General features: G+C 46.6%; 1 protein-coding gene across 2 annotated transcripts in view; it reads left to right on the forward strand.

Annotated features, from left to right (window-relative positions):
* Window positions 1–2,396: 2,396 nt before the first annotated feature.
* Window positions 2,397–17,668, forward strand: part of FBLN5 (fibulin 5) — an 83,125-nt gene continuing 67,853 nt past the window's right edge. Inside the window, exons 1-4 of one of the 2 annotated variants that reach the window (XM_082834648.1) lie at window positions 2,397–2,677; window positions 6,185–6,239; window positions 8,400–8,451; window positions 12,247–12,501. In XM_082834648.1, the coding sequence (XP_082690774.1) occupies window positions 2,661–2,677; window positions 6,185–6,239; window positions 8,400–8,451; window positions 12,247–12,501 (379 nt within the window). In that variant the 5' untranslated portion in view covers window positions 2,397–2,660. Of the gene's footprint in view, window positions 2,678–2,711; window positions 3,200–6,184; window positions 6,240–8,399; window positions 8,452–12,246; window positions 12,502–17,668 lie in introns of those variants that run through there. The other variant, XM_082834647.1, reaches the window with a different exon arrangement.

The raw sequence follows: 17,668 nt of genomic DNA on the forward strand, positions 1-17,668 counted from the left end.
ATGCAGGGGACCTGGGTTCGATCCCCAGTTGGGGAACTAGATCCCACATGCATGCCACAACTAAGAGTGCCCATGCTACAACTAAGGAGCCCACGAGCTGCAACTAAGACCCGGCACAACCAAATAAATAATAAATATTTTTTAAAAACGCCAAAAAACAAACAAAAAATACCTCTTCCTTACCCCACCAAAGAGCTGTACACAAATAGAGTATATTATTAAATTAACCTCATATTTTGAATAGGTACAAAATATGGTACGTGGTACACAATTCAAATTATAGTAAAAGGTGAGCAGGGAAGGGCTAATTCTCCTCTCACATCTCTTCCCCAGCCGCCTACCCAGTTTCCTTCCTAGGAGGCAAACAATGCTAACAGCTTCTCCTGTATCCTTCTGGAGAGGTCTTCTCTGTACACACGCAAGCAAGAACTTGTGTATATACATTATTCTCAAACGGTGGCATGCTTTACACACAGTCCTACAACTTACTGTTACACTTATTAATGTGCTACTTTGATCGATGTGAAATTGCCGATATTCTACAATTTTGACCTACAAAATTTATGGCAAGTCTTTCAATACCAGCCCATAAGGAACTCCTTCAGTCTTTTTCTTTTTTAAAATAAAGTGTAACATACATAAGACTTCACAAATCTTAAGTGTACACACCCCTGTGGAACCAGCATCCAGATGAATAATTAGAATATTACCAGCACCCAGAAGGTCCTTTGTGCCCCCTCCCAGTGACTACCTCATTTTGACTTCTGTATCAAAGGTGTCATCCAGTATGTCCTCTTACATGTCCACTGTTTTGTATTGGTTGCGCAATAGTCTATTTTGGGAAGTCCCTTACTTTAACCCTATCGATGCCTAATTGATGGATGAGAAGGCTCTTTATACTCTTTGCTATTCCAAGCAATGGGAGCAAGGAATAACCTTGTAAATATAATATATTTTTAAAATATTTTATTATGGGAAACGTACAACACATATAAAGTAAATAGAATAGTATAATAGACACTCAGCTTCAACAACTATCAACAGTTTGCCTTTCTCGTTGAATGTATTTTCATAAGTAGGATTCCGTTTACTTTCCAAAAAAAAATGCCCTTTAGGAAGGCTAAATATGCAGACTTTGGAGGCTCAGCAGAATCAGTGAATAGCTGTGTGACCATGGGGAAGTTACCTAACCTCTCTTAACCCCCTCCAGTACAATGGAGGTAATAATTCCTATCATGAGGAGAAAGGACCTCACCAGTGCTTTCCCAGCTGGAGGTAGGGCTGTGTTGTGGAGCCCAAAGGAAGGTGCAGGTGGGGAAGCAGGGGCCTGGACTACTGCCAATCCATTTTCATCTTTTAAAGAATAGTGTCTTTGGTAAGATTTCATTTGATAAAAAGGGATCTAATGCTTTAAAAAAAAGGAAAAGAAAGAAAGAAAAAGAAATAGTGTGAAACCACCAATACAACAAATATAAAGGACTTACCAAAGAGCTTTTGTTATTATTATTTATCCATCATTCTGGTTTCCCTGACTGTCATTTTGTCTTTTCAAATCACCTTGTTACTTGTTAAAATCACTTTCAAGCCAAGGGACATTTTTTTTTCAATTAAAAATGTCCAGCTTTATTGAGATATCGTTGACATATAACATTGTGTAAGTTTAAGGTGTACAACATGTTGATTCGGTCCATGGACAATTCTTAAAGCAAGAACAGGCCCCCGAGAATCAGGGCCTGAGGGCGGGCCTGGGAGAGTGTCCTCCCCAAGGTTTGCATTGCACAAGCTGACGTCCTGAATAAGTGTCAGCCAATTTCCATCCTCCTCCTCTTTCCCATCCCCTCAGGCTCCCCACCCCTTCTTCTGGAAAATCGTGAGTCTCCTGCCGCTTACCCCAAGCCTCTGCTTCGTTGGGTCTGGTTTCCCAATAAATCAAAAGACTCTAGTCCCTGTCGCTGTGTTTGTCATGAGTTCAAGTTCTTCCTCTCCCAGAGGGGAATAACTTTCGTGGGTGTCCCAATGCCACGACCAAGTGCAGATGCTCTGGATCCCCACCCCCGCCTCAGCCACGACCGCCCAGCCTGGGGACCTCCTCCCCGGGTGGGAAGTAAAGGGTCAACAGGTCCTCCCAGCCGCCCCCACCCCCGCCGCACCCCACCCTCCTGCACTTGCCCGCCAATCGCCTCCCGTAGAGATGCTGGGAGCCTGAGTGTGGCTGCGCTGCCGCCCGGGAAAGGGCTCTCCTCCCAGTACTGAGCACTTGGTCCTGGCAGACGCCCCAAGATTGTTGTGAGGCGTCTAGCCAGTTGGTGAGTGCTGTAATCTGAACCAGCTGTGTCCAGACTGAGGCCCCATTTGCATTGTTTAACATACTTAGAAAATGAAGTGTTCATTTTTAACATTCCTCCTCCAATTGGTTTAATGCTGAATTACTGAAGAGGGCTAAGCAAAACCAGGTGCTTTCTCTGTCAGCTCTCCAGTGGCTCGGAGGACCCAGGCTCTCCCCTTGTCCTCTCCTCGCCTCGCTCGTCCCCCCTGGAATAAAAGTATCGGCGAGCCCCACAGGCCCAGAGGAGGCCGAAGTTCAGGAACTGCTCCGAGGGTCCCGCGCTGAGAGCTCTCCATCTTTTCCCCCTTGCTTCTCCTGCCCACGCGTCTTGGACATGCCAGGATTTAAAAGGTACGTTCTCTGCTCCGGACTTTTTCCTCCAGGGTCTGGAAACCTTACTGCAAACCCGATGGGTGGAAAATGGCTATGGCCGTGATTCAGGCTGTGTCAGGATGTTGGAAAAGGCATTAGCTAGTGATGCAATGATATTGTTAATTGTAAAAAGCTGCGCCTCTGTAATTTCCATCTTGAAGCCTTCTTTTGGGAGTGGGTATTTTATAAGACAGTTTCAGAAGCCAGCATCCGACAGAGGTCGGCAAAAATCTCAGAGCCTGATTCTTTCTTTCTTTTCCGAAAGGGCAGCAAATTTGTGTGCCGTTTAAATTTTTTTTTAAGTTTTTTTTTTTTTTAATTTGAGAGATCAATTACTAGTTCACTAGCAATTATTTTGCTGCATCGGCTGTTGGACAAGCGAACGGGCTAGCTGCACATCCCGGGGCTGGATTTGCTCTATGTCTGTGTGGGATTCTCAAAGGGCATGCGACCCAGAAGTCTCGAGCCAATGAAAAGTGGGGACTGCAGACAGAAATGCATGTAAGCAAACATTTTGATATTCCTTAAGGAAATTGAAGTTCCAGTCAAGTGATCGTTAAAGAATTTTATCTAGATTACATCTGCAGTTTTTATCCAGCGCAGTCTTGAAAACGTAGCTGCTTTAGACAAAGTGTGTGTGTGTGTGTGCGTGTGTGCATGCGTGTGTGTGTGTGTGTGTGTGTGTCTGTGTGTGTGTGTGCGTGTGTGTGCTGAAAACGAAGCTGTAATCCTGTCATCCTGGATCAGGGACCAGCACTTCTTGAACAGACAGCCCTGAGATTCAGTTGGTCCCCCACCTCCATCCCCACGTCCACCCCCGCCCAGCTTTCCTCCACTTGTGGATGGAGCCCAAAATAGGTGGACCCACCTGCTTTTGAAAGTTCCGGGGACCAGTTATGAACATCAAAGGATCCCCAAAATTCTTATAGTTAATTAATTTTGGAGTTTTCTAGAGTTTTTCATGACAAAGTGCAGCTATGGGTGACGCTGTGAGAGCAGCAATGCTTGGATGTTATGTCATTTTTGGGAAACCATCTCAGTTAAGCCTGGAGCTTACTTGACCCCCAGGCCTCAGCTGTGGCCCTTGCAGGAGGCCGGGCTTGAGATGGGCTTTCTCAGAGGAGACCTGTCCCTAACCAAAGAGGATTACCCTCTAGCCAAAGGGAGTAGGGGAGGTGGGGTAGGGGGAGAAATGGGTTAGCATGCCTTTTCCACTAGGTCTTGAAGTCCACTGCGTTGTCAGCCTGTCCTGTCTCCAACAAAAACGAGACAGGGTTTTATAACCAACCGAAAGGAAACTTCATGTGAAGAAACAGGAAAACGTTGAAATTCATAATATACAGCCTGGAAAATAAATTTGTTATTGTTCTTTCATTCCTTCCAGATATAAATCTGGCTGTTGTGAATATCAAAAAGCCCTGGGATTTGGCTCTGCACTTTATAAGGTCAGAGCTGTCTCCAGTGTTCTAGAATCTGGCTCACACAGGCACTCAGATGAAAGGAAAACTTGTGGGCTTCCAGGGTCTTTATTCTTTGGATTGAGGACTAGATGAAGGAAGTGGGCTTGCCTCTCCCAACACCACATTAGAGTCCTGTTTCCTCTGGATGTCACCTTAATTCTGGGGCCCTCCAAGTACCCCAGCGTTGCTGATTCATATGCGCCTTCTGTCATGGATTGAGTGAGTTTTGCAGTCTATTGAACGCTCTTTTTCTGAAGGGAGGGATTGTCAAGTGAAGGTATACATTGACAGTAACAGGTCACTAAATCCAACCAGGTGCCAGGTCCACTGAATTACTGAAGAAGCCTTTGAGATCACCTCCTCCAGGAAGCCTTCCCTGACCTTCCATTCCCTACCCGCAGCCTGGCTCTCCTGGCACTCAGTGGGCATTTCTATCAGTGCCCTAACCAAAGGGTATAGACATTGTTGGTTCACGTGGCTCCCCCACCAGCTCTCCAGGGCAGCATCTGGGTCATAGTTTTGTAGTTTTTCTGCCTACCTAGGGTCCCTGCTCACAGCTAGTAACTACTCAGATAAACCCCTGTTGAACTCAGTAATAACAGCACCAAATAAAGCTCTGTATTTGCATAGATTTTTTTAACCACCTTAACAATTTTCAAGTGTCCAGTTCTTAGTGTTAAGTACATTCACAGTGTTGCTCAGTCAACCTCCAGAACTCTTTTCATCTTGAAAAATTGAAATTCTATACCCATAAACACCTCCCTAATCCCTCCTCCCCCTGCCCCTGACACCCACCATTCTGCTTTCTGTCTATAATTTTGATTGCTGTCAATCCTTCATATAAGTGGAATCAAACAGTATCTGTCTTTTTGTGGCTGGCTTATTTCACTTAGCATAATGTCCTCAGGGTTCATCCATGTTGTAGCACTTGTCAGAGTTTCTTTCCTTTTTAAGGCTGAATAGTATTCCATTGCATGTATATAACACATTGTTTATTCATTTGTTGATGGACACTTGGGTTGCTTCCACCCTTTGGCTATTGTGAATAATGCTGCTATGAGCATGGGTGTACAAATATCTCTTTGAGACCTTGTTTTCAATTCTTTTGTATATATACCTAGAAGTTGGATTGCTGGATCATATAGTAGTTCCATTTTTAATTTTCTGAGGAACCTCCAGACTGTTTTCCATAGTGGCTGCACCAACGTACATTCCCACCAACAATGCACAAGGGTTCCAGTTTCTCCACACCCTCACCAGCTTTTGGCTCTTTTGGTTGTAGCCATCCTGTTGGATGTGAGGTGGTATTGATTTTTTATCTTTAAAGCTAATTGGCGACCACGATTTTGTTGGATAGCAGCTTGTGAATGATGAAGAGTAGAAATCGCAGGATCAGGGCTTGGTGGCTTATGCAGAAACACAGTTTACTGACACCTCCTCCTAAGTGTCAGCTGTGCTCCTTCTTGGGGCTGCCCAGGTCCCCGTGTCCTCTCCTCCATCAGGGTCTGTATGAGGCGCACTCTGGGAGCACATGCGTTCCTTCCCCCTGACACCTCTGTTCCGTGGAGCTCACGTGCTTCACGTTTGTACTTTCCTTTCCTCTCATCATCCGAGGGCTCGACGGCTTCTTCACACTGTGGTCATTTCAGAATGAAGACATTCAAAACTCAGGCAGGTCCCCTGTGTCAGGAGTAAAGGCCAAGCAGCTGGTGAATACATTGTTAATACCATGGCGGTGGGCGTTAGATTTGGAGCAGCAAGACCCTTTATTTATAAAAATGCCACCGAACACATTATCCCAACATATGAAACCAGTGGAGGGGGCACGGTTCTCTTTGGGGTGGTTGGGGCATCTGGAGTTTCCCCGGCCTCTCTGGAGCATCGCCCCCCATCCCCCTGCCCAAAGACAAGCACGAGGTGAAGTCATCATTGTAAACACACAGGCAGCGCGAGAGGCACGTGTTACCCCAGACCTGGGTCCTGGGAGCATCCTGAGCATTTATATTGACTTCTTGCTCCTCCACAGGATACTCACTGTGACCATTCTGGCTCTCTGTCTTCCAAGTCCTGGGAATGCACAGGTGAGACTTTTATTTTGTTACTTATCAGGAAGTGTGTTAAAAACCAGGGCGAGGGTGTCCAGCCACGCATTGTGTTGTTTACCTAAACCGAGCTCTTCATTGTACAGAGATTAAAGCTGGGGCTCAGGGAAGTTGAGACTTGCCCCTGGTGACATAGTATATAAGTGGCAGGGCTGGACCTCAGTGTCCTGGTTCCCAATCCAAGACTCTTATAATCAGAAAATGCTGCCTCATTTCTGTCCCTTTGGTGGGGCTGGGGGTCTTGACTTAGTGTAAGTGTTAAAAAGTCAAGCGTGTTCTAGTGTTTCTGGGCAGTGGTGCCCCTTGGGTGCCTGCGTGTGGCCCACGTGGGTGTGTGTGGCCGACATGCAGTTGTGAGGCATCTCAGCGCCCAACCCATGAGGACCCACCTCTGGCCCGGACCCCTGGGAGGAGCGTGTAGGGGGAGCTTGGGCTCCTGGGTGGCTGTGCAGAGAAACCTGCACCATCCCTGACTTTACAAAGTGACGGTTGTGTCAGCCCTTGAGAAATGTGGACAGATCCCTCCTGAGGAGCTCAGGGCAGCCCCTCTGCATCTCTAGCTCAGAAATGAGAGAAGCCCCACCTCTGAGCAGGGCTGAGGGGCCATGTAGTCAAATGGAAATGCACATTCATTTGCATGAACATATAGAAGACATTACAAAGTCACCAACACAGCCTCTCTAACAGTGGGTTACAGCTCAACAGTTCAGAACCCTGAAATGGAACCAACAAAAATCTCACTAAGTAGACTGATGGTCTCCCAGACTTTCAGGGTATAGGAGGGAAATCTTAGAATTTCAATTCATATTTATTTTGATCACACCCTTTAAATGTTTTTTCCCTTCATATTAAGAATTTTGAAATATATTTCATTGGAGGTGGAAAGAATCTTGGGAAGAGTACCAAAGACTTTTAGACCTTGGAAGGACCTTGGCGTCCTCTGATCTAGCTCTGTGGTGACAGTTAACATCTAGATCCAGAGAGGGCGCGGGTTATAGTATAGTGTTTATTGTACTGTAGGCACTTTACATGCACTAACAATTTAGTCCTTACAACCACTCAGAAGTAAGTAGTATCCTCTCCATCTTACAGATGAGGAAACTGAGGCATAGAAAAGTTATGCAGTGAATAGGGGCTAGAGTGAGAATTTGAAGCCAGGCAGTGGGCTTGAACCCACGCCTGCACGTAGTTGGTGAGCCAGGACTGCAACTCGAGTCTCTTGGTTTCCTGAACTTCATGGCGCTACCTCCTGGCTCATCCGCTCCATTTCTTTGGCCCCAAGGCCCCACTCCCAGGAATGCAGGCTAAATCCATCATCTCCACAAACCAGCGCATAGCTCAGGGAAGTTGAACCCCATAAACCGTAGGGAAGGCCAGGGAAGGGACCCCCACGGGCAAAACCACACCTCCTTGACTTATTCCTATAACATGTCAGCTCTAGGGGTGATTGTTGAGCCCATGAGATTTTTCTAAATGCATGAAGTTGTAACTCAAGTTGTATGTGAAGCCTGCAGCCCTCAGGGACTTTTGAGACCTGGCGGTCTCTGGAAGCATCTCATCTTTGTGTAATTGTCTTCCTGAGGTTAAAATGGAAGAATTTCCCCAATTCTATTTTTCTTAAAAAACTGACTACATCACTGTGCAGATTTATTTTACACACAGACCTCGTAATCAGGTCGAGGATTTCATGGGGGGCGAAGAATTCATGCCGGGCGCTGCAAAGGGGTTAAATAGCACCCAAAGAAAGAGAGTGGTTGCCCTTAAAAGCAGTCCTGTCCTCTCTCAGAAAGGGCTGAGCACAGGGCAAGCCTCACTGGGCAGATCAGATGCTATTAGTATTGCTCTTCATGACCAGAGCAGGGAGAAGTCCCCATAACCATCTGCTAAAAATGGGCGTTCTGAAGCAATGATGCAGGGGCTTAAAAAGTAATGCTAAAGTGTAAAATGATTGTAAGAAAATACCCAAAAAAAGGGACAAATAGAGGTTATAACACAGATGTTGGTATTATAAATGCCTTGTTTCTTTACCCATTTTCCATACCTCCTGTGATGCAGTTAGAATACTTTTATAGTGAAAGAAAAAAAAAAAGGTAAGTAAGCAGAATGACCTCTCCTGTTTCTCTCTCTCCCTTCCTGCAGCAACAATGCACTAACGGCTTTGACCTGGACCGCTCATCAGGACAGTGTTTAGGTAGGAGGCCACTGAAGATCCTTCTCTGGGTGGGGTGCAGGGACAGCCCAATCACAGGACCATTTCTGTCTCAGCCGTCACTCAGTATTGTCAAATCTGTATCAGCCTTGCCCATGGAAGAAAACAGTGCCACGGGATGGTTGAAATCAACGACACCCTTCCATTGATCACCTTCTTTGTGCCTGGCACTGGGTAAGCCCTGCGACAGGGCAGAGATGACGAAGAATTGATCCCCAGCCTCAAGGAGCTCTCCATCTGTATCAGTTTCCTAGGGCTGCCTTTACAAATGGCCACAAGCCTTAGTGGCTTAAACAACACAAATATATGATCTCACAGGCGCACAGGTCAAAAGCCCGATGGGAGTTCTACCAGGCTAACATCGAGGTGATGGCAGGGCAGTGTTCTTTTCTGGAGGCTTGAGGGAAGAATCCACTTTCTTGCTCATGCATATTGTTGGCAGAATTCAGTTTCTGTTTTTTAAAAATTGAGATGTAATTGACATACAACATTGTGTAAGTTTAAGGTGTGCAATGCGTTGACTTGATATACTTATATATTACAATGTGATGACCACCGTAGCTTAGCTCACACCTCCCTCACATCACATAATTACCATTTCTTTTTTGTGGTGAGAACATTCAGGATTTACTCTCTTAGTATTTTTCAAGTATGCAATACAGTGTTGTTCATTATAATCACAGTAGTGTGCATTATTTCCTTCCAGTTAGAAGTTATCTTCTAACTGGAAGTTTGTACCCTTACATCTCCCCATTTCCCCCACCCCTCCAGCCCCTGATAACCACCATTCTATTCTCTATTTCTGTAAGTTTGGCTTTTTGGATTCCACACATAAGTGATATCATGTAGCATTTGTCTTTCTCTGTCTGCCTTATTTCACGTAGCATAATGCCCTCAAGGTTCTTCCATGTTGCTGCAAATGGCAGATTTTCCTTCTTTCTCATGGCTGAGTAATATTCATATGATTATTATTAATATTATATTATTCATATGATGATAATATTAATAATATCACATCTATCTATCCATCTATCCATCCCAAATCTTTATCCACTGATGCACATTTAGGTTGTTTCCATATTTTGGCTGTTGTGAATAGTGCTTCAATCAGCATGGCAGTACAGATATCCCTTCAAGATTCTGTTTTCATTTCCTTTGGATATATACCCAGAAGTGGAATTGCTGGATCACATGGTATTTCTAGATTTAATTTTTGGAGGGACCTCCACACTGTCTTCCATAGTGGCTGCATGGATTTACATTCCCACAGAATTCAGTTTCTTGTGGTTGTAGGACTGAGGCCCCTGGTTCCTTGCTGGCTGTCGGCTGAAGGCCTTTCGCAGTTCCTAGAGGCCACCCTCTTCCTTGGCTCGTGGCCCCCTCCTCCATCTTCAAAGCCAGCAAGTTAAGTCCCTCACATGTTTCTGTTGCCTCATTTCTCTGACCAGTCCTTCTGCCTCTTCTTTTACTTTTAAGGATTTGTGTGATTTCACTGGGCCCACTCAGATAATCCTAGAGAATTCCCCCATCTCAAGCTCTTCTTTTTTTTTTTTTAAGATTATTATTATTATTTTTAGGAGAACCCTTTTTAAAAAAATTTTATTTATATTTGGCTGTGTTGGGTCTTTGTTGCAGCCCACCAGCTTTCTCTAGTTGTGGCTACTCTTTGTTCCAGTGCACGGGCTTCTCACTGCTGTGGCTTCTCGTTGCGGAGCACGGGCTCTAGGCGCGCGGGCTTCAGTAGATGTGGCATGCAGGCTCATAGTGTGGCTCACGGGCTCTAGAGCACAGGCTCTGTAGTTGTGGCGCACGGGCTTAGTTGCTCCATGGCAGGTGGGCTCTTCCCGGACCAGGGCTCGAACCCGTGTCCCCTGCATTGGCAGGTGGATTCTCTTAACCACTGTGCCACCAGGGAAGTCCCCATCTCAAGGTCTTCTGATTAGCAACTTTAATTCCATTCCATCCATACCTAATTCCCCTTTGCCATGTAACCTAATGTAGCCACAGGTTCCAAGGAAGAGGACAGACATTTTGGGGCTGTTCTCCTAGCGCTCCCTCTAGTGGGAGAGGTAGGTCTAGATGGAGTAAACTGTACAGGGTAGAATAAAGTCACTGTCAAGATGAGGTAAAAGCAATCAGTCCTGCAGAAGTAGGGGAGAGAGTGATGCCTTACGTCTGAGGTCAATAAAGAAAGCCTTCACGGAGGTCACATTTGAATTGGGTATTGAAGGATGAATAGGATCCTGAGAAATAGCATCCCAGGTAGTAGGAACAGCATAAGCAAAGATCAGGGCATTGAAAAGACATTCAGAGTATAGACTAGTTTGTTGTGGATGGAGCATAGAGTATAGAAAAGGAATAAGGCTCTCCCCTCGGGGATATATTTACCTTTTTAATGATATTTGATTTAGGCCAAATCATTTGTAGTCTCTGAGCTTAGTTAGAGTGATGGGTGGTGGGGAAAAAGCCTTGCCTTGGAAGCTCTAGGCTCATACTTTGACTTAAGGTGAAGGGGGTTGAGAATGTGCCAAGGGATGCAGAGAGGGACGGCAGCCGTCTTTTGTGGCCCACCAGTTTTAATGACGCTTTCAGGCTTACAGTTAGAAAGTGGGACTCCACGCTTCCCTTTCCCGAGGCGGGAGTTGGCACGAGTCTCAGATGAGGTGGCTGGAGTGAGCGGTCAGGGTTCAGGCCTCTCTCTCCCAGCCTCCAGCCCCACGTGGAGCAGACCCCAAGGCTGGTGGGAAGCCCCGGTGCGGGGGGTCAGGGCAGCTGCACACGCTGGCGCCTCAGTTCAGGCCTCCCCTGTCCCTGGCCCCGCAAGGCTGATTTTCTAGAGAACCTACCCCCCTGCCACTCCCACACCCCGCTCTAGACACAACAAGCAGAGCACCAGCCTGGCTGGAAACGGGCCCTGTTTGTTGGCACGGTGTGAGCCGAGTCTCAAGTAAGTCTCTGCTTTCCTAATAAGAAACTAGCTCTCGGCCAAGCCTTGTCTTTCTGGATGCAGCGGACTCTTTCTCCCCGCCCAGCTGTTACTTGGAGTAGAAGTGGGTACAATTATTAGGTCCATCCCAGCGTTTCCCGAGTGTCATATGGACACAAAAGAATACCTGAGATGTTTTTAGGTGGTACATCCACAGGTAAACCATCTTTATTTTAATAGTTATATATTTATTTTTACTTACCTTCTATTTTTGATCATTGATAGGGTTTTTTTCATTTGCTGTCGTGACGTAAGATAAAAAAATATGTTTACTTGGGTTTTCTTTTTCTTTCTTTTTTTTTTATGTGGCCCATTTTTAAAGTCTTTATTGAATTTGTTACAATATTGCTTCTGTTTTATGTTTTGGTTTTTGGGCCCCAAGGCCTGTGGGATCTTAGCTCCCTGACCAGGGATGCAAACCCACACCCCCTGCATTGGAAGGCGATGTCTTAACCACTGGACCGTCAGGGAAATCCCCACTTGGGTTTTCAGTGTGGGTTCATTTAAGAGAAAAGTATTAAGCATGTGACAGTACAGGTTTTGGTAGCTGTGACCCAAACATCATGATGATGGTATTTGATGGCTGACGTTTGGGTGACACTTGTCAGTTTGATTCAATTCAGCCAATATCTGGGGAGTAGCTGCCAGGCCCAGCCCTACATGTTTGGGAGCAGATGCTGGTAAAGAGTGTTTGGGTGTCCTTCATGGCGTTCTTGGTACAGAGCTCTGCTGAAATTGGCACATTGTGGCCAAGGGGCCACTAACGCCTGTCCTTTCTGTGGCCCTTGCAGATATTGATGAGTGCCGGACCATCCCCGAGGCCTGCCGAGGAGACATGATGTGTGTTAACCAAAACGGCGGGTATTTATGCATCCCCCGAACAAACCCAGTGTATCGAGGGCCCTACTCCAACCCCTACTCCAACCCCTACTCAGGTCCGTACCCAGCAGCTGCACCCCCGCTGTCAGCTCCAAACTACCCCACGATTTCGAGGCCTCTCATGTGTCGCCTTGGATACCAGATGGATGAAGGCAACCAGTGTGTAGGTGAGTAGCCCAGCATCCTAGGCTTCCCTCCATTGGTGAAGGCATCGTCCTAGTCTAGCAGGTCAACCCCAAATGGGAAATCAGTTCCCATGCAATGAACCAGTGAAACAACCTACGTGGTACACGGTTCTTTCACTCTTAGCAGCCTGTGTCTCTGGGTACCCTCCCACCTAGGGGGGAGTTTAGTGTGCTGTCTTATTGATAGTCCCCCAGAAAGCCAATTTGTTTTTTCTTTATTTTCATCTATCTATCTGTCTATCGTCTATGTATCTATCTATCGATCTATGTATCTACCTATCATCTATCATCAATCTGTCATCTATCTATTTCTATCTATGTCTATCTGTCTATCAATCATTCATCTATGTATCTGTCTATCTGCCTTTAGATCATATCTATCATCTATCTGTTTGAAGACCAAGGTCATGTTTTCTCTCTTCGATAACAAATATGTCTGGTCAGATGCAGTAAGTGAATCCCAGAGAGAAGATCTAGAAAGGACCAGCTTTCTAGTGTCTTCAACATTACTCACCCTCGAATGGAATGTTTGCTCCTGAAACAAAAGAAGACTTGAGGGCCAGGGCCAACTGTTCTGGAAAGAAAGTGGGGTCCTTGGGTGGGGACCAGGGTTCTTTTGACCAAAAGGAGCCTCGCTGTTGGGAACTCATAGCAAGAGTGGACCTTGGGGAGGAAGGAGATGCCATATGCCATGATGTCCCCAGGCTGTTGGCAAGTGGTATGACAGGTGCCCTGCTATGCACTGGTGCTCTGTTGGCCAGTGTGGCCTTGGTGGAGGTTTACCTGGGATCCTCCCTTGTTGCTTCAGCTTTGGCTGGACCAAAACTTTGCCACTGTCTCCAGCTTTGGGAGATGGTCTAGAGTGATGATGGCTGCAAAGCTTTTGATCATGCACCCCATCTGCAAAACCTTTCTGAGCTGGACCCTTACTATATGCATGTTTATAAATTACACGCATATCCTGTTATTGTGATATGGTTGGAGGAGTGTAAAGTATATGTAAGAAATAGAAAAATTTAAAGGATGTGATCAAAATAAATATGAATTGAAATTCTAATATTTCCTTCCTATACCCTGAAAGTTTGGTAAACCATTAGTCTACTTAGTGAGATTTTTGTTGGTCCCATTTCAGGGCTCTGAAGTGTTGAGCTGTAACCCACTGTTAGAGAGGCTGTGTTGGTGATTTTGTAATGTCTTCTATATGTTCATGCAAATGAGTGCATTTCTATTTGACTACATGGAAATAATATGCAAACAAGTATCTCTCAGAGCTAAAAGGGAAAATTGGATACACCTTAACTAAACTTCTCTATTCTTACTGGTCTCAAGGGGTGTGTGTGTGTGTGTATGTGTGTGTGGGGGGGGGAGCGGGGAGCTGGCCGAGGGTCACTTTGAACATAGATAAGTGTTCACGGGAAAGAGTAGACTGAATCAAGCCATGGACTGAAGCACTGGTGGGGAAGATAGTAACGTACTTCCTTAGAACCTGTAGAACAATAGGCCGCTGTAACTGGCAGGGACTTTAACAGTCTTTAACTGCAGCCTCTTCCTTTTATAAAAAAAGGGAGTGTGGACTCCACCAAGTTAGGTACTTACGGGAGTCCAGCTCTCCTGACAACCAGCCCACATTTTCCTAACTCGCCCACGTGACCTCTCTCGTTCGGGAGAAGAGAAATGATCCCGAAGCAAATGCAGAGAAAGAGAGGTTGGGGGTGGGGTGATGCTCTTCCACGATGTCCTGTGGGGCTGGACAAGCTGAGTGACCATGTGCACGTCTGGAAGTGAGGAAGGGGGTGGAGTGAGCCGCCCAGTCACTCCAGGGTTTCGGGAGGGGCTTCCGATGGCTGTAGGGCTCCCTGATGTCTTGGGCAGTCCTGCAGGCCCCTTTTGGGGAACAGCCTGGAATGGCCACAGGGCTCTCTGAAGCACCCCCCTCCCTCCCACAGCCCTCTTTCCAGGATCCCAGTGCCCTCGAGAATAAGACGCGGCTGGGAACCCTGTTTATCTCCTGGTCCCTGTGACGTCATGCACTTTTTTACAGGCCCCCAACCTGTCACACGGGGGATGTGGAGTCTTCATAATGGCCCTTTTGTAAGGAGAATACGATCCAGGAACCCTAGGAGGACTGGCACCCGGCCCGTCCACTTCCAGAAAGTTCAGCCTTATGCATTCATAAGTCCCGGGTTCCTTCCAACCTCCCTTCACCCCACCCTGCCTTTTCTGGTTTACACAGGTCCTTCTGGGCATTATAAGAGGGGAAGTCATGGGGAGGGGGCCCCAGAAGGACGGGAACAGGGATGAGAGAGGCGGGCCTGGGAACAGGCCACAGGGAAGCAGGGCTCAGAGACGGGGGGAGAGGGGGGAGGAACCAAAGGAACCAAGACGGGGACATTGTTGAAAGGAGAAGCAGGTGATTGGGGTCGTCACTGCCAGAGAAGGAGTGTCCCTTTCTCCCAGAGTGTAGGTCTGATCCTGGGGAGGAAGCTGGAGTAAGCAGCTCCACTGTGATGGGGGGAATTGGGAAACGCCTCTAAAACTTGGCTGTTCTGCGAGGGGAGGACCACATCTCCAGGGGGCCTTCTTCTCCTCTTCCTCTTCAATGTAGAAAATAATCAACGACAGTGATGATGGCAGCAGTAGGAATAAAACCAAACATGTAGTGCTGCGTGCCAGGATCTTTACCTGAATGAACATGTTGAATCCTCACCACAACCCCTGCGGTAGGACTATTGTTGTTCCTGTTGGCCCTGAAGCACAGAGAGGTTAAGAATCTGTCCAAAGTCACACAGCAAATGAGGGCCGAGCCAGGACTTGAACCCATTCGGGCTCTGGATGAGGAAACTGAGGCTCAGCGAGGTACAAGTTTGTTCAAGCCTCTCGAGAGTCAGTCCTGGAGCCATGATGAAAAACTAGGGCCTTCTCTTGCCTTGTTTTTTTTGTAAATAAATTTTTGTTCTGTAAAACTTTGAACCTAGACAAAAGCAGAGAGATCATTATGAACACTTGTCTACTTTTCACCCAGTTTGGTCATTCTCAACACAGACCCACTCTCATTTCTTCTTTACTCTGACCCAGCGGATCAATTTAAAGCAAATCTCAGGCATCAAATCATTTTATCCTTAAATACTCCAGAATGTATCTCTAAGAGATGAAGCTTCTTTAAAAAATCATAGTCACAATACCATTATCAAACCTACAAAATCAACAATAATTCCTTTTTATCATTAAATATCTGGGTGGGATTCAACTTCCCTTGGTCATTTCGTAAATGTCCCCTTTCTATTGTTTTCTTTTAGAATCAGATCCAAACAAGGTCTACAGATTGCATTTGGTTGACAAATCTCTTAACTATGTCTTAATCTTCTTTGTCTCTCTTACCACGTATTTGTTGAAGAGGCTGAGTCGTTTGTCCTGTAGAATTTCCTACATTTGGGATATTGCTGCTTGTGTTGTCGGTGTGGTATATAACGTATTCCTTCAACCCCTCTACTTTTCCGTAAACTGGTAATAGTTAAATCTAGAGACTGGATCCAATTGAAGTTTAAAGTTGGGGACCAACTGTTTCCTACGTAGTGCCCTTGCTCTTTTGTCCTTTCCATGCCCTGGTTTCTTCCCATAAACTGTAAGTAAGTCTGCCTTAAAAAAGCAAGTGGACACTTTTCACTGAGGCTTTTACTCTTTCTGGGTTTTGGACCCACTTTCAAGGTAGCAATTTCCTGCCTTGTCCCCTGCCTCTGCAGGCTGGGCCGGGCCAGGCTCAGAGCCCGGGTCCCTTGAAGCCCTGAGCTTCCTTGTTGACCTCTCTGTTTGGTGTTCCACTTGGGAGGTGACTAGACCCTGCTCTTTCTGGAACAAAGTTTGGCCTCAGATTTGAGTCCACAAGCCCCGAGATGTAAATCTGGATCACTCAGGGCCTTTGACGCAGGCAGTAATCCAAGAATTACAGTTCAGGAACCAAGAAGGATTTTGTCATCAAGAAAACTGGCATCTTGGCTTGTGGGTGCTCAGCACCAGGGCAACTTCCATGAGGGTGGTGGACCCATGGCTAGTTAGACTGTATCCCCCAGATGCTGGCCCCTTGGGCGATCTGGTGGTCAGCATCTCAGACGATGGAGAGCCAGATAGACATGGTTACTGGCAAAGAGGAAAGGGCTGTTGCAGGAAAGGCAGGACGCTGTGGAGTTAACAGTGTTGGTGCTGAAGACTCAGGGAGGGGTGAGCTGAGCGATTGGGCCCCTGGGATTTGAACCCCCATTAAGGAACCTTTCTATCATCATACTGCCTCTGAGAATAGGACCTCTGGCTAGGGTCCCTGAATGTTAATGCCACTTGTTTACGCGTATTTGTCCCGTTTGGGGCTCGACTCGTCACCACTCTGGGTGGACATTCTTCGTTCTGGCTTTGCTAATCAGCTTGGCTCAGTGTCAAATCTAGGGACTCCACCAATAACTGATGCTCGTGAAATGTTTCACAACTGAGAAAGCAGTCTTTTACTAGAGCCGCGCTACCCCAGGGACTGAAGGAATTCCTCTGGTCATTTGTGAAGTTACAAGCAATATCTTTATACTCCCTCCTGGCCTGGGGTTTTCTCATTGATCAAAGTGCCTGAGTGGGCAGAGAGGAACACAAATGGATCCTTTTGGAAGATGAATGGCATTGGCCTGAGGCTTTCTCTTGAGTTATTTTTCCTGAAAGCCGGCCAATGTGTATTCAGTCACTGTTTATAGAGCACCTCTTTGGTGCCAGGCTCTGGCTTAGGCACTGAGGGGGCAGGGAGTCTGGGCACAGCCGTGGGGCTGTCTTCAGAGCTTACCGTCAAGGAAGGGAGATTAGTCACGGAACAAGCAGCCTCTGGGACAGGACATCAGTAAGAGCTGAACTCTGATCCCAGAGCAGCTGTGTACCAGGTGGCCTCTGATTGATTCCTGAGAATTTCGAAGAGAAGGCAGAGATGGGAAGGCCGTGTGTGCTGGAGTGGAGAGGGCTGGAACTGGGAAGCCAGCCAGGCCTTGATTCTCACCTTGGTTTGGCCACTTCCTGGCTGTGAGACTGGAGCCTCAGTTTCCTCATCTGTAAAATGGGTACAACAATGCCTACCTCACAAATAACTTGTGAAAATATCTTGCCCAGTATCTGCATGGAGTATCAC

This window comes from Leucopleurus acutus (genome assembly GCF_964270905.1).
Source record: "Leucopleurus acutus genome assembly, chromosome: 1".
In the NCBI taxonomy this organism is placed as follows: Eukaryota; Metazoa; Chordata; class Mammalia; order Artiodactyla; family Delphinidae; genus Leucopleurus; species Leucopleurus acutus.